This window comes from Oncorhynchus clarkii, chromosome 20 (genome assembly GCF_045791955.1).
Source record: "Oncorhynchus clarkii lewisi isolate Uvic-CL-2024 chromosome 20, UVic_Ocla_1.0, whole genome shotgun sequence".
Classification (NCBI taxonomy): domain Eukaryota; kingdom Metazoa; phylum Chordata; class Actinopteri; order Salmoniformes; family Salmonidae; genus Oncorhynchus; species Oncorhynchus clarkii.
In genome coordinates, this window is record NC_092166.1 from 38,132,399 (window position 1) to 38,158,907 (window position 26,509).

The 26,509-nt window shown below is 43.7% G+C and overlaps 1 protein-coding gene across 1 annotated transcript in view; it reads right to left on the reverse strand.

Annotated features, from left to right (window-relative positions):
* The window catches only part of LOC139376325 (voltage-gated purine nucleotide uniporter SLC17A9-like), a 36,495-nt gene that overhangs the window by 6,699 nt on the left and 3,287 nt on the right, over window positions 1-26,509 (reverse strand). Inside the window, exons 3-4 of the mRNA XM_071118718.1 lie at window positions 8,597-8,736; window positions 1,811-1,910 (exon numbers count right to left, since the gene is read on the reverse strand). Of these exons, the coding sequence (XP_070974819.1) occupies window positions 1,811-1,910; window positions 8,597-8,736 (240 nt within the window). The remainder of the gene's footprint in view (window positions 1-1,810; window positions 1,911-8,596; window positions 8,737-26,509) is intronic.

Here is a 26,509-nt window from a genome sequence, read left to right on the forward strand (position 1 = left end):
ACTGTATAGCATCAACTTCTTTTTGCTCTATAGTATTTCATCCCATGATTAAAGAGCACCTCGTGGATGAACTAAAAACCAAAGTCCTCCTCTCCTGTGTCTCTACATTAAACATGGGGCGGCAGGGTGGCCTAGTGGTTAGAGCGTTGGACTAGTAACCGGAAGGTTGCAAGTTCAAACCCCCGAGCTGACAAGGTACAAATCTGTCGTTCTGCCCCTGAACTAGGCCGTCATTGTAAATAAGAATTTGTTCTTAACTGACTTGCCTAGTTAAATAAAGGTAAAATATTATATTTAGGATAACTTTTTACAGCTTTGTAGTTCCAATGTTTGTTTTTACCATCTTATTTGATTAATAATATATTTAACATGTGAAAAGGCCACACAGAGGGACAGAGATAATTACACACTGGGGTCAAGCTTCCTGCCATCCAGGACCTACACACTAGGCAGTGTCAGAGGAAGAGTCAAAGACTCCAGTCACCCTAGTCATAGACTGTTCTCACTACTACTGCACAGCAAGTGGTACCGGAGCGCCAAATCTTGGTCCAAAAGGCTCCTTAACAGCTTCTACCCCCACACTGGGGTCAAGCTTCCTGCCATTCGGGACCTATACACTAGGCAGTGTCAGAGGAAGAGTCAAAGACTCCAGTCACCCTAGCCATAGACTGTTCTCACTACTACTGCACAGCAAGCGGTACCGGAGCGCCAGATCTTGGTCCAAAAGGCTCCTTAACAGCTTCTACCCCAAAGACTGCTGAATAATTAATCAAATGTCCATTTGACATTTTTCAACAATGCATTGACCCCCCCCCCCCCTTTTGTTTTACTAACCTGTACCCCTGTATATAGCCTCATTACTAACCTGTACCCCTGTATATAGCCTCATTACTAACCTGTACCCCTGTATATAGCCTCATTACTAACATGTACCCCTGCACATTGACTCAGTACCAGTACCCCTGTATATAGCCTCATTACTAACCTGTACCCCTGTATATAGCCTCATTACTAACCTGTACCCCTGTATATAGCCTTATTACTAACCTGTACCCCTGTATATAGCCTCATTACTAACATGTACCCCTGCACATTGACTCAGTACCAGTACCCCTGTATATAGCTTACTAACCTGTACCCCTGTATATAGCCTCATTACTAACCTGTACCCCTGTATATAGCCTTATTACTAACCTGTACCCCTGTATATAGCCTCATTACTAACATGTACCCCTGCACATTGACTCAGTACCAGTACCCCTGTATATAGCTTACTAACCTGTACCCCTGTATATAGCCTCATTACTAACCTGTACCCCTGTATATAGTCTCATTACTAACCTGTACCCCTGTATATAGCCTCATTACTAACCTGTACCCCTGTATATAGCCTCATTACTAACCTGTACCCCTGTATATAGCCTCATTACTAACCTGTACCCCTGTATATAGTCTCATTACTAACATTATACCCCTGTGTATAGCTTCATTATTGTCATTGTTTAATTTTTTTACTTTAGTACATTTAGTAAATATTTCCTTAACTCTATTTTCTTAAAACTGCATTGTTAGATAAGGGCTTGTAAGTAAGCATTTTACAGTAAGGTCTACCTGTTGTATTTGGCTCATGTGACAAATAAAATTGGATTTGATTTTACTGTGATCATTTGAAGTACCCAAAAGGGCCTCTAGATGTCTTGTGATAAATTACATAGAAATTCTTTCAAGTTCAAAAATTCTGGTAGTTTCCAGTAATATTTGCAACCCTAGATCAGCGTGGAAACAGAGAGTTTCATAGGGCCAGACTCACCCCAGATAGGAGCCACTGCCCACAGTGCTCATGAGGAATCCTCTCTCACTCTCCACCACCTTCTGAGAACACAGGCTAACCAGAGACGGGTAGTGCACACCTGGAGGTACAGATACACAGCTCTGTTACACTATGTAGTGAGCGCAGAAAGTCACACACATTGGTTACTTCATTTAATACATATTTGGAAGGAATGTTCTGTATTCTGTCTTCTTTAGGCAAAATGACACAGAAAAACACCATTGTCTCAAATGCGAAAGCGTTGTCGAACTAATGATTCATATCCTGACAGACGCGCTTCAAATCAACATCTACATTTAATTGTAAATACGGGTCCTTTTTCAACAATGCAGAGTTAAAGATAAAAAATGTATAACATTTTGAATATTGACACAATAAATAAATACACAAAAAGAACATGGCTATATACAGGGAGTACCAGTACTGAGTCAATATGCAGGGCTACGAGGTAATACCATGACTATATACAGGAAGTACCAGTACTGAGTCAATATGCAGGGGTACGAGGTAATAACATGGCTATATACAGGAAGTACCAGTACTGAGTCAATATGCAGGGCTACGAGGTAATAACATGGCTATATACAGGAAGTACCAGTACTGAGTCAATATGCAGGGGTACGAGGTAATAACATGGCTATATACAGGAAGTACCAGGTAATAACATGGCTATATACAGGGAGTACCAGTACTGAGTCAATATGCAGGGCTACGAGGTAATAATATGACTATATACAGGAAGTACCAGGTAATAACATGGCTATATACAGGGAGTACCAGTACTGAGTCAATATGCAGGGCTACGAGGTAATAACATGACTATATACAGGAAGTACCAGGTAATAACATGGCTATATACAGGGAGTACCAGTACTGAGTCAATATGCAGGGGTACGAGGTAATAACATGGCTATATACAGGAAGTACCAGTACTGTGTCAATATGCAGGGCTACGAGGTAATAACATGACTATATACAGGAAATACCAGGTAATAACATGGCTATATACAGGGAGTACCAGTACTGAGTCAATATGCAGGGCTACGAGGTAATAACATGACTATATACAGGAAATACCAGGTAATAACATGGCTATATACAGGGAGTACCAGTACTGAGTCAATATGCAGGGGTACGAGGTAATAACATGGCTATATACAGGAAGTACCAGTACTGAGTCAATATGCAGGGCTACGAGGTAATAACATGACTATATACAGGGAGTACCAGTACTGAGTCAATATGCAGGGCTACGAGGTAATAACATGACTATATACAGGGAGTACCAGTACTGAGTCAATATGCAGGGCTACGAGGTAATAACATGACTATATACAGGGAGTACCAGTACTGAGTCAATATGCAGGGGGGAGTACCAGTACTGAGTCAATATGCAGGGCTACGAGGTAATAACATGACTATATACAGGAAGTACCAGGTAATAACATGACTATATACAGGGAGTACCAGTACTGAGTCAATATGCAGGGGTACGAGGTAATAACATGACTATATACAGGGAGTACCAGTACTGAGTCAATATGCAGGGGTACGAGGTAATTGAGGTAGCTATGTACATATACAGTGCATTCAGAAAATATTCAGACCCCATGACTTTTTCCACATTGCTACGTTACAGCCTTACTCGCAAATCGATTAAATTGTTTTTCCCCCCTCGTCAATCTACACACAATACCCCATAATGACAAAGCAAAAACAGGTATTTAGAAACATTTGCAAACGTATAAAAATAAATAATGAAGTATGACATTTCCATAAGTATTCAGACCCTTTACTCAGTACTTTGTTTGAAGCACCTTTGGCAGCGATTACAGCCTCGAGTCCTGTATCTGGGGAGTTTCTCCCATTCTCTGTAGCGCACTCCTACGTGTTGTAAAAGCGTTACATGGACGCTGCACATCTCATTGCATAATGCAGCAAATAGAGGACAGTTCAGGGGCCTTGCTTAAACAAAGTGAACCATTTTCACTGTAGTGTCAGTGGATGCTGCAGAGTACCCAAGTGGCGTCGGGAGCAACTGCTTACAAACACACTACCACTCCACTATGTCTCCCTGTCATGGCTTTTGGGCCATCAGTACAGATACCAACACATCTTGACCACCAAAGTCCATTTGATGTCACAAAGCTGTCCAGTACTTTAAACATATCCTCCTCTCCTGTTGTACATTTGTCCCAGCCATATCTGCACCATATAAGAATCACATTTTTAGTTTGCGTGCCCACGACGACATTGCGTGTACCCCAGTTTAGGAATACCTGCTCTACATGATAAAGCTGCATATCTTTTTGAGTATCTGAAGGCCCATGCCAAATCTTTATAGCCTCCCGAGGGGGGAGAGGCGCTGTCTTGCCCTGACAACTGTGTGCGTCTGGACCATGTTAATTCTTTAGTGAACTTGAAACTCAACCCGCTCCACTACAGCGTGCTTGAGGTCATGGCTCTGTGCAGGCCAGTCAAGTTCTTCCACACCTCGACAAACCATATCTGTATGGACCTCACTTTGTGCACGGGGGCATTGTCATGCTGAAACAGGAAAGGGCCTTTCCCAAACTGTTGCCACAACGTTGGAAGCACAGAATCGTCTAGAATGTCATTGTATGCTGTAGCATTGTGATTTCCCTTCACTGAAACTAAGAGGCCCACACCATGAAAAACAGACACAGACCATTATTCCTCCTCCACCAAACTTTACAGTTGGCACTATGCATTGGGGCAGGTTCTCCTGGCATCCACCAAACCCAGATTTGTCTGTTTGACTGCCAGATACTGAAGTTTGATTCATCACTCCCGAGAACGCGTTTCCACTGCTCCAGTCCAATGGTGTCGAGCTTTACACCCCTCCAGCCGATGCTTGGCATTGTGCATGATGATCTTATCCTTGTGTGTGGCTACTTGGCCATGGAAACCCATTTCATGAAGCTCCCGATGAACAGTTCTAGTGCTGACGCTGCTTCCAGAGGCAGTTTGGAAATCGGTAGTGAGCATTGCAAGCGTGCTACAGCACTCGGCGGTCCCGTTCTGTGATCTTCTGTGGCCTACCACTTTGCGGCTGAACCATTGTTGCTCCTAGATGTTTACACGTCACAATAACAGCACTTAGAGTTGACCGGGGCAGCTCTAGCAGGGCAGGAATTTGACTTGTTGAACAGTTGGCATCATATGACGGTGCCATGTTGAAAGTCGCTGAACTCTTCAGTACGGGCCATTCTACTGCCAATATCAATGAAGACACTCGCTAGCTGGTCAGAGCATACTCTGAGTACGCTTCCTGGTATTCCATTTGGCCCTGCGGCCTTGCGAATGTTAACCTGTTTAGCCTCTCTGGGATATGTGGGACACTAGGTATTTTCACAACAGTAGCCGGGCTATAAAAAGTATTTTGTCCTGCTAACAGGAATCATTTGCATGATGGGCTACATTCTTTATTGTAACCACAATGTCATACATCATTTGTATCTACTTGTCCAATTACTTTTAGAGTTTGGGATTTACAAATGTGCGCTTTTCATTATTAGTTACATTGTTTAAGTTTGAACGTGCAGACTTTTCTTCTTTAAAATTATTGTTTTATGTAGGATGCTACATTTTTGACCAGTTGCAATTGTAAGTTGGCCTAATAAATCCTACTTCTATTAGGCTGTTAAGCCTCAGCCAGTTAAGTTATATAGGTCTAGGCTCCAAAAAAATGTACTCAAATTAAGCCCTCTTGTTGTTTGTAAAGTCAAATTAAAATTATTGTTGAAATGAATTGCTCAACTGGTGTAGGTTTTCGCCATTTGTTGGTGTGCAACACTTGCATAACAAGTTAGCTATATTTTCAGCTCCAGCCACTGTTAACCTCTACTGTTTGCGCTGCGGTTGCTGCCAGTTGTTTTTTCATTTGAACCTTTATTTAACTAGGCAAGTCAGGTAAGAACAAATTCTTATTGACAATGACGGCCTACCCCGGCCAAACCCGGATGACGCTGGGCCAATTGTGCGCCACCCTATGGCACTCCCAATCACGGTCGGATGTGATATAGCCTGAATTCAAACCAGGGACTGTAGTAAAGCCACTTGCACCGAAATGCAGTGCATTAGACCCCTGCGCCACTCAACATCAATAAACTCAGCAGAAAAAGAAACGTCCTCTCACTGTCAAGTGAGTTTATTTTCAGCAAACTTAACATGTGTAAATATTTGTATGAACATAAGATTCAACAACTGAAACAAACTGAACAAGTTCCACAGACATGTGGCTAACAGAAATATAATAGTGTGTCCCTGAACAAAGGGGGGTCAAAATCAAAAGTAACAGTCAGTATCTGGTGTGGCCACCAGCTGCATTAAGTACTGCAGTGCATCTCCTTCTCATGGACTGCACCAGATTTGCCAGTTCTTGCTGTGAGATGTTACCCCACTCTTCCATCAAGGCACCTGCAAGTTTCGGGACATTTCTGGGGGGGAATGGCCCTAGCTCTCACCCTCTAATCCAACAGGTCCCAGACGTGATCAATGGGATTGAGATCTGGGCTCGTTGCTGGCCATGGCAGAACACTGACATTCCTGTCTAGCAGGAAATCACACACAGAACGAGCAGTATGGCTGATGGCATTGTCATGCTGGAGGGTCATGTCAGGATGAGTCTGCAGGAAGGGTACCACATGAGGGAGGAGGATGCCTTCCCTATAACGCACAGCATTGAGATTACCTGCAATGATAACAAGCTCAGTACAATGATGCTGTGACACACCGCCCCAGAACATGACGGACCCTCCACCTCCAAATCAATCCCGCTCCAGAGTACAGGCCTCGGTGTAACGCTCATTCCTTTGATGGTAAACGTGAATCCAACCATCATCCCTGGTGAGACAAAACCATGACTCGTCATTGAAGAGCACGTTTTGCCAGTTCTGTCTAGTCCAGCGACGGTGGGTTCGTGCCCATAGGCAATGTTGTTGCCGGTGATGTCTGGTGAGGACCTGCCTTACAACAGGCCTACAAACCCTCAGTCCAGCCTCTCTCATCCTATTGCAGACAGTCTTAGCAGTGACGTAGGGATTGTGCATTCCTGGTGTAACTCTGGCAGTTGTTGTTGCCATCCTGTACCTGTCCCGCAGGTGTGATGTTCGGATGTACCGATCCTGTGCAGGTGTTGTTACACGTGGTCTGCTACTACGAGGACGATCAGCTGTCTGTCCTGTCTCCCTGTAGCGCTGTCTTAGGCGTCTCACAGTACGGACATTGCAATGTATTGCCCTGGTCACATCTGCAGTCCTCATGCCTCCTTGCAGCATGCCTAAGACACGTTCACGCAGATGAGCAGGGACCCTGGTCTTTCTTTTGGTGTTTTTCAGAGTCAGTAGAAAGGCCTCTTTAGTGTCCTAAGTGTTCATAACTGTGACCTTAATTGCCTACCGTCTATAAGCTGTTAGTGTCTTAACAACCGTTCCACAGGTGCATGTTCATTAATTGTTTATGGTTCATTGAACAAGCATGGGAAATTATTTTGATTTTTACGAATTATCTTCGAAAGACAGGGTCCTGAAAATATCCTTTCAGTATATATATATATATATATATTATTTTTTTTTTTCTCTTTTTTTCTTCTTCAGAACATTGACCGTGTGTAGGTAGATAAGTGATGGTAGATGCGGAAAGATATATACAAAAAATGTGTTGCAAGTTGGTGGGTTCACACCTAACTCGGCTCTTTAGTAAAGGTTGAATAGTCTATTGTTCAGCGAATAGCACATCCTGCTGTGCTTGTGAAAAACTAATACTAATACTTCTTCCCCTTTCCACATGTTAAAGATTCCAATAGAAAGTGTTTTTAGCCACAATCGGCCCCGACCCCAATTAATACATTTGGGTACAGTCGATAGCGTGCTGGACTTCGGGCTACAATGTTGAGGGTTTGAAACATGCTCCCTGCTTGTTTCATTACATTATTATGCCGGTCTCAGAGCAAATAGCCTGGATTGTTATTCCCATCTCGTTCCTCGCGTTATTATCCGCCTGAGTGGCTCGCTTGTGGGTGTGCTGGTAGGATGTACTGTTTTTTATTCTGTATATATGAATTACAAATCAGCCTTGACTTAAATCATGTTTCTAGTCTATTGCATAGTTACAATGTGTCTTGTTATGACGTTATAATTACTTACGTTTGCTTCCAACGTAATGTTTTGTCAGCCATCGGTTGGCTCGCGTATATCTTGGCTCTCTGTGGTAAGGGTGTTAACCCCCATGTCCTGGCTAAAGTCACAATGTGGTCTTCATACTGTACCATCATGGCCACCTAATCATCCTCAGCTTACAATTGGCTCATTCCCCCCCTGTAACTATTCCCCAGGTCGTTGCTATAAATGAGAATGTGTTTTCAGTCAACTTACCTGGTAAAACAAGGGTTAAATAAAAAAAAGAAACAAAAAAAAGTAGGAAACGTGAACAGTTATACCTCAGGAGGAAGCAATAAAGTCAAACTTCAACCCCAGAGGCCACTCTTAAAGTTAAAACCACAGGCTATGTAGTTCTGAAGGTGAGACCATTTTTGTTTGTTCAGGACAGAGAAACTATTCGACTGGTTTTGTACAGTAATTGACTCTTAACCAGAAACCAGTTCTCTCGGTTTGGACACACAGTTGCTTGTCCCTTCCCCACGTGGCTCTAGTTATAATTACAGCACAATGTAGGAAATAATAGGGTGTCATTTGAGACGGAGCATAGCTGTTCATTCGCTCCCAGTGCCCAGTGACCTCTGACCTTGCAGCAGCCCCATCAGGAAGCGGGCCAGCGTCATGGAGAAGATGGGCTGAGAGCAGAAGTGGGCCAGGACGGGCGTGAAGGCTGTCATCGCCCCCCAGGCCGCCGCAGACAGCAGGAGCACCTTCTCACCTCCAACCCTGAAGGGAATAGATATCATAATAATGTTACTGCAACAACATGCACTCTCCAGACAACTTTATTATTACGACTATACATTCTCACCTTCAGCCATGAGGGGAAGAGCTAGTCATATAACAGCATGGCTATTACTACAGTATTACACTACACTGTCAACCCTGAGGGGAAGAGATAGTCATATAACAGCATGGCTATTACTACAGTATTACACTACACCGTCAACCCTGAGGGGAAGAGATAGTCATATAACAGCATGGCTATTACTACAGTATTACACTACACCGTCAACCCTGAGGGGAAGAGATAGTCATATAACAGCATGGCTATTACTACAGTATTACACTACACTGTCAACCCTGAGGGGAAGAGATAGTCATATAACAGCATGGCTATTACTACAGTATTACACTACACTGTCAACCCTGAGGGGAAGAGATAGTTATATAACAGCATGGCTATTACTACAGTATTACACTACACTGTCAACCCTGAGGGGAAGAGCTAGTCATATAACAGCATGGCTATTACTACAGTATTACACTACACTGTCAACCCTGAGGGGAAGAGATAGTCATATAACAGCATGGCTATTACTACAGTATTACACTACACTGTCAACCCTGAGGGGAAGAGATAGTCATATAACAGCATGGCTATTACTACAGTATTACACTACACTGTCAACCCTGAGGGGAAGAGATAGTCATATAACAGCATGGCTATTACTACAGTATTACACTACACTGTCAACCCTGAGGGGAAGAGATAGTCATATAACAGCATGGCTATTACTACAGTATTACACTACACCGTCAACCCTGAGGGGCAGAGATAGTCATTAAACAACACTATCATTACTACTGGACTACTAACCTCCTCCTCCGAACCCTGAGGGGCAGAGATGGAGTAATATTACAACACTATCATTGCTACTGGACTACTAACCTCCTCCTCCAACCCTGAGGGGACGAGATGGAGTCATATAACAACACTATCATTACTACTGGACTACTAACAACCTCCTCCAACCCTGAGGGGAAGAGATGGAGTAATACAACAACACTATCATTACTACTGGACTACTAACCTCCTCCTCCAACCCTGAGGGGCAGAGATGGAGTCATATAACAACACTATCATTACTACTGGACTACTAACCTCCTCCTCCAACCCTGAGGGGAAGAGATGGAGTCATATAACAACACTATCATTACTACTGGACTACTAACCTCCTCCTCCAACTGAGGGGCAGAGATGGAGTCATATAACAACACTATCATTACTACTGGACTACTAACCTCCTCCTCCAACCCTGAGGGGCAGAGATGGAGTAATATTACAACACTATCATTACTACTGGACTACTAACCTCCTCCTCCAACCCTGAGGGGCAGAGATGGAGTCATATAACAACACTATCATTACTACTGGACTACTAACCTCCTCCTCCAACCCTGAGGGGAAGAGATGGAGTCATATAACAACACTATCATTACTACTGGACTACTAACCTCCTCCTCCAACCCTGAGGGGCAGAGATGGAGTAATACAACAACACTATCATTACTACTGGACTACTAACCTCCTCCTCCAACCCTGAGGGGCAGAGATGGAGTAATACAACAACACTATCATTACTACTGGACTACTAACCTCCTCCTCCAACCCTGAGGGGCAGAGATGGAGTCATATAACAACACTATCATTACTACTGGACTACTAACCTCCTCCTCCAACCCTGAGGGGCAGAGATGGAGTAATATTACAACACTATCATTACTACTGGACTACTAACCTCCTCCTCCAACCCTGAGGGGAAGAGATGGAGTAATACAACAACACTATCATTACTACTGGACTACTAACCTCCTCCTCCAACCCTGAGGGGCAGAGATGGAGTAATATAACAACACTATCATTACTACTGGACTACTAACCTCCTCCTCCAACCCTGAGGGGCAGAGATAGTCATATAACAACACTATCATTACTACTGGACTACTAACCTCCTCCTCCAACCCTGAGGGGCAGAGATGGAGTAATATAACAACACTATCATTACTACTGGACTACTAACCTCCTCCTCCAACCCTGAGGGGCAGAGATGGAGTAATATTACAACACTATCATTACTACTGGACTACTAACCTCCTCCTCCAACCCTGAGGGGCAGAGATGGAGTAATATTACAACACTATCATTACTACTGGACTACTAACCTCCTCCTCCAACCCTGAGGGGCAGAGATGGAGTAATATTAAAACACTATCATTACTACTGGACTACTAACCTCCTCCTCCAACCCCGAGGGGCAGAGATGGAGTAATACAACAACACTATCATTACTACTGGACTGCTAACCTCCTCCTCCAACCCTGAGGGGCAGAGATGGAGTCATATAACAACACTATCATTACTACTGGACTACTAACCTCCTCCTCCAACCCTGAGGGGACGAGATGGAGTAATATAACAACACTATCATTACTACTGGACTACTAACCTCCTCCTCCAACCCTGAGGGGAAGAGATGGAGTCATATAACAACACTATCATTACTACTGGACTACTAACCTCCTCCTCCAACCCTGAGGGGCAGAGATGGAGTCATATAACAACACTATCATTACTACTGGACTACTAACCTCCTCCTCCAACCCTGAGGGGAAGAGATGGAGTAATATAACAACACTATCATTACTACTGGACTACTAACCTCCTCCTCCAACCCTGAGGGGCAGAGATGGAGTCATATAACAACACTATCATTACTACTGGACTACTAACCTCCTCCTCCAACCCTGAGGGGACGAGATGGAGTCATATAACAACACTATCATTACTACTGGACTACTAACCTCCTCCTCCAACCCTGAGGGGCAGAGATGGAGTCATATAACAACACTATCATTACTACTGGACTACTAACCTCCTCCTCCAACCCTGAGGGGAAGAGATGGAGTAATATAACAACACTATCATTACTACTGGACTACTAACCTCCTCCTCCAACCCTGAGGGGCAGAGATGGAGTCATATAACAACACTATCATTACTACTGGACTACTAACCTCCTCCTCCAACCCTGAGGGGAAGAGATGGAGTCATATAACAACACTATCATTACTACTGGACTACTAACCTCCTCCTCCAACCCTGAGGGGCAGAGATGGAGTAATATAACAACACTATCATTACTACTGGACTACTAACCTCCTCCTCCAACCCTGAGGGGAAGAGATGGAGTAATATAACAACACTATCATTACTACTGGACTACTAACCTCCTCCTCCAACCCTGAGGGGCAGAGATGGAGTCATATAACAACACTATCATTACTACTGGACTACTAACCTCCTCCTCCAACCCTGAGGGGCAGAGATGGAGTCATATAACAACACTATCATTACTACTGGACTACTAACCTCCTCCTCCAACCCTGAGGGGCAGAGATAGTCATATAACAACACTATCATTACTACTGGACTACTAACCTCCTCCTCCAACCCTGAGGGGCAGAGATGGAGTAATATAACAACACTATCATTACTACTGGACTACTAACCTCCTCCTCCAACCCTGAGGGGCAGAGATGGAGTCATATAACAACACTATCATTACTACTGGACTACTAACCTCCTCCTCCAACCCTGAGGGGCAGAGATGGAGTAATATTACAACACTATCATTACTACTGGACTACTAACCTCCTCCAACCCTGAGGGGCAGAGATGGAGTCATATAACAACACTATCATTACTACTGGACTACTAACCTCCTCCTCCAACCCTGAGGGGCAGAGATGGAGTCATATAACAACACTATCATTACTACTGGACTACTAACCTCCTCCTCCAACCCTGAGGGGAAGAGATGGAGTAATATAACAACACTATCATTACTACTGGACTACTAACCTCCTCCTCCAACCCTGAGGGGAAGAGATGGAGTAATACAACAACACTATCATTACTACTGGACTACTAACCTCCTCCTCCAACCCTGAGGGGCAGAGATGGAGTCATATAACAACACTATCATTACTACTGGACTACTAACCTCCTCCTCCAACCCTGAGGGGACGAGATGGAGTCATATAACAACACTATCATTACTACTGGACTACTAACCTCCTCCTCCAACCCTGAGGGGACGAGATGGAGTCATATAACAACACTATCATTACTACTGGACTACTAACAACCTCCTCCAACCCTGAGGGGAAGAGATGGAGTAATACAACAACACTATCATTACTACTGGACTACTAACCTCCTCCTCCAACCCTGAGGGGCAGAGATGGAGTAATATTACAACACTATCATTACTACTGGACTACTAACCTCCTCCTCCAACCCTGAGGGGCAGAGATGGAGTCATATAACAACACTATCATTACTACTGGACTACTAACCTCCTCCTCCAACCCTGAGGGGCAGAGATGGAGTAATATTACAACACTATCATTACTACTGGACTACTAACCTCCTCCTCCAACCCTGAGGGGCAGAGATGGAGTAATATAACAACACTATCATTACTACTGGACTACTAACCTCCTCCTCCAACCCTGAGGGGCAGAGATGGAGTAATACAACAACACTATCATTACTACTGGACTACTAACCTCCTCCTCCAACCCTGAGGGGCAGAGATGGAGTCATATAACAACACTATCATTACTACTGGACTACTAACCTCCTCCTCCAACCCTGAGGGGCAGAGATGGAGTAATATAACAACACTATCATTACTACTGGACTACTAACCTCCTCCTCCAACCCTGAGGGGAAGAGATGGAGTCATATAACAACACTATCATTACTACTGGACTACTAACCTCCTCCTCCAACCCTGAGGGGCAGAGATGGAGTCATATAACAACACTATCATTACTACTGGACTACTAACCTCCTCCTCCAACCCTGAGGGGAAGAGATGGAGTAATATAACAACACTATCATTACTACTGGACTACTAACCTCCTCCTCCAACCCTGAGGGGCAGAGATGGAGTCATATAACAACACTATCATTACTACTGGACTACTAACCTCCTCCTCCAACCCTGAGGGGACGAGATGGAGTCATATAACAACACTATCATTACTACTGGACTACTAACCTCCTCCTCCAACCCTGAGGGGCAGAGATGGAGTCATATAACAACACTATCATTACTACTGGACTACTAACCTCCTCCTCCAACCCTGAGGGGAAGAGATGGAGTCATATAACAACACTATCATTACTACTGGACTACTAACCTCCTCCTCCAACCCTGAGGGGCAGAGATGGGGTAATATAACAACACTATCATTACTACTGGACTACTAACCTCCTCCTCCAACCCTGAGGGGAAGAGATGGAGTAATATAACAACACTATCATTACTACTGGACTACTAACCTCCTCCTCCAACTGAGGGGCAGAGATGGAGTCATATAACAACACTATCATTACTACTGGACTACTAACCTCCTCCTCCAACCCTGAGGGGCAGAGATGGAGTCATATAACAACACTATCATTACTACTGGACTACTAACCTCCTCCTCCAACCCTGAGGGGCAGAGATGGAGTCATATAACAACACTATCATTACTACTGGACTACTAACCTCCTCCTCCAACCCTGAGGGGAAGAGATGGAGTAATATAACAACACTATCATTACTACTGGACTACTAACCTCCTCCTCCAACCCTGAGGGGCAGAGATGGAGTCATATAACAACACTATCATTACTACTGGACTACTAACCTCCTCCTCCAACCCTGAGGGGACGAGATGGAGTCATATAACAACACTATCATTACTACTGGACTACTAACCTCCTCCTCCAACCCTGAGGGGCAGAGATGGAGTAATAACAACACTATCATTACTACTGGACTACTAACCTCCTCCTCCAACCCTGAGGGGAAGAGATGGAGTAATATAACAACACTATCATTACTACTGGACTACTAACCTCCTCCTCCAACCCTGAGGGGCAGAGATGGAGTCATATAACAACACTATCATTACTACTGGACTACTAACCTCCTCCTCCAACCCTGAGGGGAAGAGATGGAGTCATATAACAACACTATCATTACTACTGGACTACTAACCTCCTCCTCCAACCCTGAGGGGCAGAGATGGGTAATATAACAACACTATCATTACTACTGGACTACTAACCTCCTCCTCCAACCCTGAGGGGAAGAGATGGAGTAATATAACAACACTATCATTACTACTGGACTACTAACCTCCTCCTCCAACCCTGAGGGGCAGAGATGGAGTCATATAACAACACTATCATTACTACTGGACTACTAACCTCCTCCTCCAACCCTGAGGGGCAGAGATGGAGTCATATAACAACACTATCATTACTACTGGACTACTAACCTCCTCCTCCAACCCTGAGGGGCAGAGATGGAGTAATATAACAACACTATCATTACTACTGGACTACTAACCTCCTCCTCCAACCCTGAGGGGAAGAGATGGAGTAATATAACAACACTATCATTACTACTGGACTACTAACCTCCTCCTCCAACCCTGAGGGGCAGAGATGGAGTCATATAACAACACTATCATTACTACTGGACTACTAACCTCCTCCTCCAACCCTGAGGGGCAGAGATGGAGTAATATAACAACACTATCATTACTACTGGACTACTAACCTCCTCCTCCAACCCTGAGGGGAAGAGATGGAGTAATATAACAACACTATCATTACTACTGGACTACTAACCTCCTCCTCCAACCCTGAGGGGAAGAGATGGAGTAATATAACAACACTATCATTACTACTGGACTACTAACCTCCTCCTCCAACCCTGAGGGGCAGAGATGGAGTCATATAACAACACTATCATTACTACTGGACTACTAACCTCCTCCTCCAACCCTGAGGGGAAGAGATGGAGTAATATAACAACACTATCATTACTACTGGACTACTAACCTCCTCCTCCAACCCTGAGGGGCAGAGATGGAGTAATATAACAACACTATCATTACTACTGGACTACTAACCTCCTCCTCCAACCCTGAGGGGCAGAGATGGAGTCATATAACAACACTATCATTACTACTGGACTACTAACCTCCTCCTCCAACCCTGAGGGGCAGAGATGGAGTCATATAACAACACTATCATTACTACTGGACTACTAACCTCCTCCTCCAACCCTGAGGGGCAGAGATGGAGTAATAACAACACTATCATTACTACTGGACTACTAACCTCCTCCTCCAACCCTGAGGGGAAGAGATGGAGTAATATAACAACACTATCATTACTACTGGACTACTAACCTCCTCCTCCAACCCTGAGGGGAAGAGATGGAGTAATATAACAACACTATCATTACTACTGGACTACTAACCTCCTCCTCCAACTGAGGGGCAGAGATGGAGTCATATAACAACACTATCATTACTACTGGACTACTAACCTCCTCCTCCAACCCTGAGGGGCAGAGATGGAGTCATATAACAACACTATCATTACTACTGGACTACTAACCTCCTCCTCCAACCCTGAGGGGCAGAGATGGAGTAATATAACAACACTATCATTACTACTGGACTACTAACCTCCTCCTCCAACTGAGGGGCAGAGATGGAGTCATATAACAACACTATCATTACTACTGGACTACTAACCTCCTCCTCCAACTGAGGGGCAGAGATGGAGTCATATAACAACACTATCATTACTACTGGACTACTAACCTCCTCCTCCAACCCTGAGGGGAAGAGATGGAGTAATACAACAACACTATCATTACTACTGGACTACTAACCTCCTCCTCCAACCCTGAGGGGCAGAGATGGAGTAATAACAACACTATCATTACTACTGGACTACTAACCTCCTCCTCCAACCCTGAGGGACAGAGATGGAGTCATATAACAACACTATCATTACTACTGGACTACTAACCTCCTCCTCCAACCCTGAGGGGAAGAGATGGAGTCATATAACAACACTATCATTACTACTGGACTACTAACCTCCTCCTCCAACCCTGAGGGGCAGAGATGGGGTAATATAACAACACTATCATTACTACTGGACTACTAACCTCCTCCTCCAACCCTGAGGGGAAGAGATGGAGTAATATAACAACACTATCATTACTACTGGACTACTAACCTCCTCCTCCAACCCTGAGGGGAAGAGATGGAGTAATATAACAACACTATCATTACTACTGGACTACTAACCTCCTCCTCCAACCCTGAGGGGAAGAGATGGAGTAATATAACAACACTATCATTACTACTGGACTACTAACCTCCTCCTCCAACTGAGGGGCAGAGATGGAGTCATATAACAACACTATCATTACTACTGGACTACTAACCTCCTCCTCCAACTGAGGGGCAGAGATGGAGTCATATAACAACACTATCATTACTACTGGACTACTAACCTCCTCCTCCAACCCTGAGGGGCAGAGATGGAGTCATATAACAACACTATCATTACTACTGGACTACTAACCTCCTCCTCCAACCCTGAGGGGCAGAGATAGTCATATAACAACACTATCATTACTACTGGACTACTAACCTCCTCCTCAAACCCTGAGGGGAAGAGATGGAGTAATACAACAACACTATCATTACTACTGGACTACTAACCTCCTCCTCCAACCCTGAGGGGCAGAGATAGTCAAATAACAACACTATCATTACTACTGGACTACTAACCTCCTCCTCCAACCCTGAGGGGCAGAGATGGGGTAATATAACAACACTATCATTACTACTGGACTACTAACCTCCTCCTCCAACCCTGAGGGGAAGAGATGGAGTAATATAACAACACTATCATTACTACTGGACTACTAACCTCCTCCTCCAACCCTGAGGGGAAGAGATGGAGTAATACAACAACACTATCATTACTACTGGACTACTAACCTCCTCCTCCAACTGAGGGGCAGAGATGGAGTAATATAACAACACTATCATTACTACTGGACTACTAACCTCCTCCTCCAACCCTGAGGGGCAGAGATGGAGTCATATAACAACACTATCATTACTACTGGACTACTAACCTCCTCCTCCAACCCTGAGGGGCAGAGATGGGGTAATATAACAACACTATCATTACTACTGGACTACTAACCTCCTCCTCCAACCCTGAGGGGAAGAGATGGAGTAATATAACAACACTATCATTACTACTGGACTACTAACCTCCTCCTCCAACCCTGAGGGGCAGAGATGGAGTCATATAACAACACTATCATTACTACTGGACTACTAACCTCCTCCTCCAACCCTGAGGGGAAGAGATGGAGTAATAACAACACTATCATTACTACTGGACTACTAACCTCCTCCTCCAACCCTGAGGGGCAGAGATGGAGTAATACAACAACACTATCATTACTACTGGACTACTAACCTCCTCCTCCAACCCTGAGGGGAAGAGATGGAGTAATATAACAACACTATCATTACTACTGGACTACTAACCTCCTCCTCCAACCCTGAGGGGCAGAGATGGAGTAATACAACAACACTATCATTACTACTGGACTACTAACCTCCTCCTCCAACCCTGAGGGGCAGAGATGGAGTCATATAACAACACTATCATTACTACTGGACTACTAACCTCCTCCTCCAACCCTGAGGGGAAGAGATGGAGTCATATAACAACACTATCATTACTACTGGACTACTAACCTCCTCCTCCAACCCTGAGGGGAAGAGATGGAGCAATAACAACACTATCATTACTACTGGACTACTAACCTCCTCCTCCAACTGAGGGGCAGAGATGGAGTCATATAACAACACTATCATTACTACTGGACTACTAACCTCCTCCTCCAACCCTGAGGGGCAGAGATGGAGTCATATAACAACACTATCATTACTACTGGACTACTAACAACCTCCTCCAACCCTGAGGGGAAGAGATGGAGTAATACAACAACACTATCATTACTACTGGACTACTAACCTCCTCCTCCAACCCTGAGGGGCAGAGATGGAGTAATACAACAACACTATCATTACTACTGGACTACTAACCTCCTCCTCCAACCCTGAGGGGAAGAGATGGAGTCATATAACAACACTATCATTACTACTGGACTACTAACCTCCTCCTCCAACCCTGAGGGGCAGAGATGGAGTAATACAACAACACTATCATTACTACTGGACTACTAACCTCCTCCTCCAACCCTGAGGGGCAGAGATGGAGTCATATAACAACACTATCATTACTACTGGACTATTAACCTCCTCCTCCAACCCTGAGGGGCAGAGATGGAGTAATATTACAACACTATCATTACTACTGGACTACTAACCTCCTCCTCCAACCCTGAGGGGCAGAGATGGAGTCATATAACAACACTATCATTACTACTGGACTACTAACCTCCTCCTCCAACCCTGAGGGGCAGAGATGGAGTCATATAACAACACTATCATTACTACTGGACTACTAACCTCCTCCTCCAACCCTGAGGGGAAGAGAATGATGAAACAGTGATACAAGTAGATGACAGTTACAATGATGACATACTCTCAATCTACAACCTGAAGGAAAGACACAGTACTGTAACCAGATGATAAGAATTACGCATCTCTCAATAGTACAACATGTATTTTCTCATCTAACCTGCTTCATTTGCACTATTCACAACAACATGCATACATGAAACCAAGTGATCCAGTTGGTCTCCAACAATTAGCTTTCACCTATTCTGTTGTCAGAACAATGCAAATGAAGAAAAGGAGACAAGGAGGCTACTTCCCATTATCAGCTGCCCATTTCCTGGGTGCTTCCTCAAATATCTGAAAGAATTGAAAATCAGAATCATATGATAATAGCTTCAGGTTTCTGACAAAATAATTGAAAATCAGAATCATATGATAATAGCTTCAGGTTTCTGAAAAAGGTGTTGAAAATCAGAATCATATGATAACAGCTTCAGGTTTCTGACAAATGTGTTGAAAATCAGAATCATATGATAACAGCTTCAGGTTTCTGACAAATGTGTTGAAAATCAGAATCATATGATAACAGCTTCAGGTTTCTGACAAATGTGTTGAAAATCAGAATCATATGATAATAGCTTCAGGTTTCTGACAAATGTGTTGAAAATCAGAATCATATGATAACAGCTTCAGGTTTCTGACAAATGTGTTGAAAATCAGAATCATATGATAACAGCTTCAGGTTTCTGACAAATGTGTTGAAAATCAGAATCATATGATAATAGCTTCAGGTTTCTGACAAAAGGATTGAAAATCAGAATCATATGATAATAGCTTCAGGTGTTTGGCCAAATCTAAACTGTTTCAGTGGAGTTAAGACCGTTTCAGGTCATTGATTTATGGGGGAGGAGTTGAGAGCAGAGGCTTCTGAACTTTGAACGCTCGATTACTTATTTCCTCCGTTGGCAAGATGTGAGATGACCCTAAACATCAACAGGCCATGTGAAGAAACAGAGAATCATTAAATACCTTTTAGACTGCCATTTTAGTCTGCAGTCACTTAAAATGTCTTGGTACTCATCTTCCCTACCAGGAAACACAACTGCCAGGCAATGTAATTGAAAAATGACTGACATTGGATGATTTGATCTGCTTTGACATCAGCATACAAAGCAAGCACAACTAACCAAGGACGTCAACGTCATTGCTGTCACCCTTTTCACCACCCAGACACCGACACAAGGGCTGTGCACTCCTCAAACAACACACAGTATAATACTAACGGTCACATAATGCCCTTCAAATTCCACTCATAACTCCAGGTTTATCTTGTATCCCTTTCATACACAGACCAAAATCCCACAAATTTACAATAACTTCAATTAAAAAACAGCCTTTTCGTATTTCTGAAAGGGGTTCTCCAAGAAAAAAATGAATGTATTCATTTTTCCTGCATTTTCACAGACCCTGTATCCAAAATACAGGAATTGGGTCTGTGTGAATGATTCTCTGTTTTTTTTTTTAAGGTAAATTCATTAAAAACTTCTATTGTTTAACACCTCCTTAATTTGAACTGCAAACAGACCCCATGTTCAAACAACAACCCCCAACCCTCCCAAATTGCCAGTTACGACCTGATATATACAGTGCATTCGGGCAAGTATTCAGACTTTTTCCACATTTTGTTACCTTACAGCCTTATTCTAAAATGGATAGATTTAAAAGTCCCCCCCCCCCCCTTACACACAATTCCCCATAATGACAAAGATAAACAGGTTGAGAATTTCTTGCAAATGTTTTTTTTTTTTTTATATAAAAATTAAATATGACATTTACATAAGTATTCAGACACTTTACTCATTACATTGTTGAAGCATCTTTGGCCGCGATTACAGCCTCAACGCTTCTTGGGTATGACGCTACAAGCTTGGCACACCTGTATTTGGGGAGTTTCTCCCATTCTTTGCAGATTCTCTCAAGCTCTGTCAGGTTGGATGGGGAGCGTTGCTGCACAGCTATTTTCAGGTCTCTTTGAAAGTCCGGGCTCTGGCTGGACCACGCTGGACCACGCAAGGACATTGAGAGACTGCGGTGTCTTGGTTGTGTGCTTATGGTCGATGTCCTGTTGGAAGGTGAACCTTTGCCCCAGTCTGAAGTCCTGAGTGTTCTGGAGCAGGTTTTCATCAAGTATCTCCCTTTACTTTTCTCTGTTCACCTTTCCTTCGATCCTGACTATTCTCCCAGTCCCTGCCGATGAAAAACATCCTCACAGCATGATGCTGCCACCAGCATGCTTCACCGAAGGAATGGTGCCAGGTTTCCTTCAGACTTGACGCTTGGCATTCAGGCCAAAGAGCACAACATTGGTTTCATCAGACCAGAGAATCTTGTTTATCATGGTCTGAGAGTCTTTAGGTGCCTTTTGGCAAACTTCAAGTAGGATGTTATGTGCCTTTTACTGAGGTGGTTTCCGTCTGGCCTCTCCACCATAAAGGCCTGAATGGTGGAGTGCTACAGAGATGATTGTCCTTCTGGAAGGTTCTCCTATTTCCACAGAGGAACTCTGGAGCTCTGTCAGGTTTTCCTTTTGAATAGATTCGACCATCAGCCGACACAGCGATCTGTGTTGCCTGTGTCACTGACCTACTGACCTACTGAAAACTTGCTAACCATACAACAGTGTTTCTCTTATCCTCTAACACTAGCACTTCCTCCAACCACGAGTGAGTACTCAATAGTTTAAACATGTTTTATTGTGTGTATCTACCGGAAAGATTCATCCATTGTTTTGTTATTTTTGTTTAACTCTGCCTGCAAACACGCTGGATGACTCAAACCGCTGAGGAGCTTGAACGATTCATTGACGAGAGATACTTGCGAACTCAAAAAGAAACGCGTCGCTGGTTACGGAGGACTCGAGCACTGCTGAGGACAACAAACTCAATCAACAAAACAAACCAAGTTGGCCAAGCTGTATCAACGATGGCACCAAACCATCCCCAAGCAAGAAGGCACATGTGGAGAGAGGTTTACGGATATGGATGTAGACTTGTTAAAATTCATCAATGAAAGGCTTGCCAAACTTGATATCTTGGATATATTACGAGAGGACATCAAAGCATTATGTGCTAGTCTAGAATTCAGCCAACGTCAGATTGATGATATAAGGAAAGAGAACACGGCGCTGAAAGGTACTGTAGACTCTATTCATAGCAAGGTGGAGGTGGTGCAAAGGGAGAACAAACAACTTAAAGAAACCTTGCTTGATGTACAGTGTCCATCAATGCGGAACAATCTAATATTTTCAGGGATACCGGAGAATGACAACAGCAGAGGCTGTAAGGACACAGTCCGAGACTTTATGTCAACTCAACTAAAACTGCCCACGGATGTTGTGCGTAATTCCACTTTCTCCAGTCCATAGAATAGGCAAGGCCTCTGGAAATAGGCCACAGGCTATTATTGCATGTTTTGATACATTTAAGCAAAAGGAAATGACGAAGAACATGGGGAGAGAACTCAGAAACACTGATTTTGGAATGAATGATCACTTCCCCACCGAGATCAATGAAAGGAGAAAAAAAACAGTATCCCATTATGAAGGAAAAGCATTGCTGAATCAACAAGTCTCCATGGTGATGGATAAACTTTACATCAACAGGCAACTGTATCAGGACTCTAGAGCAACTCCCTGGCTATTTTCATTTAATGTTCAAATTTGAGTTTGTGTGTTGTAGTGTATCATGACAACTTCTACTATAATGAATACATGCTCTATTGATCTTCACTTGATAAGGAAAGGGCTGCATATAGCTCAGGTTAATGTATGTACCCTTCCTAACAAAATACATTAGGTTTTTAACTTGGTCAACGTAAATAATATTCATATTTTGACTACGACCGAAATGCATTTAGATGCATCTGTAAATGATGGGCAAATGAACATTCAAGGATATAGTCTACTGAGAAGGGACTGGAACAGGAATGGTGGGGGTGTTGCACTGTATATTCAGAATCATATACCTTTTAAGAGGAGGGATGACCTTAATCTAGGTCAAATAGAGGCACTATGGGATGGCCTTGTCAAGGCACCCATATTGATTAAGGTTTTACTGCTAATCTACAAAGCATTACATAGGCTTGCTCATACCGATCTTTCCGATTTGGTCCTGCCGGTATATACCTACATGTAAGCTACAGTCACAAGACGCAGGCCTCCTAATTGTCCCTAGAATTTCTAAGCAAATGGCTGGAGGCAGGGCTTTCTCCTATAGAGCTCCATTTTTATAGAATTTTCTGCCTACCCATGTGAGAGACGCAGACTCGGTCTCAACCTTTAAGTCTTTACTGAAGACTCATCTCTTCAGTAGATCCTATGATTGAGTGTAGTCTGACCCAGGAGTGTGAAGGTGAAAGGAAAGGCACTGGAGCAACGAACCGCCCTTGCTGTCTCTGCCTGGCCGGTTCCCCTCTCTCCACTGGGATTCTCTGCCTCTAACCCTGTTACAGGGGCTGAGTCACTGGTGCTCTTCCATGCCGTCCCTAGGAGGGGTGCGTCACTTGAGTGGGTTGAGTCACTGACGTGATCTTCCTGTCCGGGTTGGCACACCCCCTCCCCCCTTGGGTTGTGCCGTGGCGGAGATCTTTGTGGGCTATACTCAGCCTTGTCTCAGGATGGTAAGTTGGTGGTTGAAGATATCCCTCTAGCGGTGTGGAAGCTGTGCTTTGACAAAGTGGGTGGGGTTATATCCGGCCTGTTTGGCCCTATCCGGGGGTATCGTCGGATGGGGACACAGTCTCCCGACCCCTCCTGTCTCAGCCTCCAGTATTTATGCTGCAGTAGTTTATGTGTCGGGGGACTAGGGTCAGTCTGTTATATCTGGAGTATTTCTCCTGTCTTATCCGGTGTCCTGTGTGAATTTAAGTATGCTCTCTCTAACTCGCTCTTTCTTTCTCTCTCGGAGGACCTGAGCCCTAGGACCATGCTTCAGGACTACCTGGCCTGATGACTCCTTGCTGTCTCCAGTCACCTGGTCGTGCTGCTGCTCCAGTTTCAACTGTTCTGCCTGTGGCTATGGAACACTGACCTGTTCACCGAACGTGCTACCTGTCCCAGACCTGCTGTTTTCAACTCTCTAGAGACAGCAGGAGCGGTAGAGATACTCTGAATGATCGGCTATGAAAAGCCAACTGACATTTACTCCTGAGGTGCTGACTTGTTGCACCCTCGACAACTACTGTGATTATTATTATTTGACACTGCTGGTCATCTATGAACATCTTGGCCATGTTCTGTTATAATTTCCACCCGGCACAGCCAGAAGAGGACTGGCCACCCCTCAGCCTGGTTCCTCTCTAGGTTTCTTCCTAGATTCTGGCCTTTCTAGGGAGTTTTTACTAGCCACCGTGCTTCTACACCTGCATTGCTTGCTGTTTGGGGTTTTAGGCTGGGTTTCTGTACAGCACTTTGAGATATCAGCTATATAAATAAATTTGATTTGAAATAGAGGCACTATGGGTTAATGTACATCTGCCTCACTAGGCACCCATATTGGTAGGGTGTGTATAGACCTCCTAGCTCCAAGGTGTCCTATCTGAATGACTTTTGACCAGGCCACAGATAGTAACAGGGTGATTTTGATATAAACTGGAAGTATCGTAATAATTCAAATAGAACTAAATTGATGAGATTTGTTTCAAACCACAGTTCTCGGCATATGGTTAATGATACTACTAGATCATCAACTGAAATTGGGTCACCGTTTGGACACATGCATTGATCATCTGTAATATACCATTGATCTGACAGGTTCATTAAATAGTACCTGCAAAACACCAGTCTCAACGTCAACAGTGAAGAGGCGACTCCAGGATGCTGGCCTTCTAGGCAGAGTTGCAAAGAAAAAGCCAGACTGGCCAATAAAACGAAAATATTAATCTGGGAGAAAGAACAGACACTGGACAGAGGAACTCTGCCTAGAAGGCCAGCGTCCCGGAGTCGCCTCGTCACTGCTGACGTTGAGACTGGTGTTTTGCGGGTACTATTTAACGAAGCTGTCAGATGAGGACTTGTGAGGAGTTTGTCAAACGCGATGAAACCGTCACTCTTGTGCGGACATTTAGAAACAAAACATGGCAATTTGAAAAATAAGACACCTGAGTTTGAGCGAGATTTAAGATTACTTTTGAGTAGTAAGACATGTGTAAAAGCAACAGATACCATTAATAAGAAGGGACTAGAAGAATCTTAAATGGTGAGCTACCGAGTGGCTAGGACAGGCAAGCTCCATACTATTGTGGAGGACTTAATTCTTCCTGCTGCCGTGGATATGGCTGAGATAATGCTGGGGGAAAGACCCCCAAAAAATATTCCGACAATGCCTTCATCAAACAACACTGTTTCACAACACATCAGTGACAAGGCAGGACATGTTTTGAAACAATTACTGCTTCGCATACAAGCCAGTGAATTATAGAGCTGGATGAGTCAACAGACCTGGCTGGCCTGGCACAGCTCCTGGTATATGTCCGTTTACGTTTATGGGGGGTCAATTAAGGAAGACATCCTCTTCTGCAAACCACTGGAAACCAGGACAAAACGAGAGGCTATTTTTCAAATTAGGAGGCTGCAGATTGCACAGAACAAAGCAGCAAGCATTGTTTTAAGGTGGAGACATGGTTCTTCTGTTGTAGTCATGCTCAAAGCGCTTGATTGGTCATCAATCAACAAGATAATTGAGAAAAAAAACATGCGCATTATATTCCATAGTATACACCATTTAAAACTCTTCACAAAAGTATTCAGTTGGTGAGAGACAGACAGTTAATACTAGGAAAATATTGTCCCATCTATGTGTTATCCAGACAGGAAAGAGAAATGGGCAAAATAACAATTCGATTTAGAACAATAAAGAAATTGAATAATTTGTCTGAGCAAACCAGAAACCTTTCAATATATAAATTCAAACAATACTTTAAAACCATTTAAATAGAATACATAGGAAAGTTGTGCTGGACTGTGGTAGATGAAGAATCAATCCATCTTTTTAGACTGTTAGAGTATTTATCTAATCAATATGTCAGTGTGTTATGTCTGTAACAGTGTGTTATGTCTGTAACAGTGTGTTATGTCTGTAACAGTGTGTTATGTCTGTAACAGTGTGTTATGTCTGTAACAGTGTGTTATGTCGGTAACAGTGTGTTATGTCGGTAACAGTGTGTTATGTCGGTAACAGTGTGTTATGTCTGTAACAGTGTGTTATGTCTGTAACAGTGTGTTATGTCTGTAACA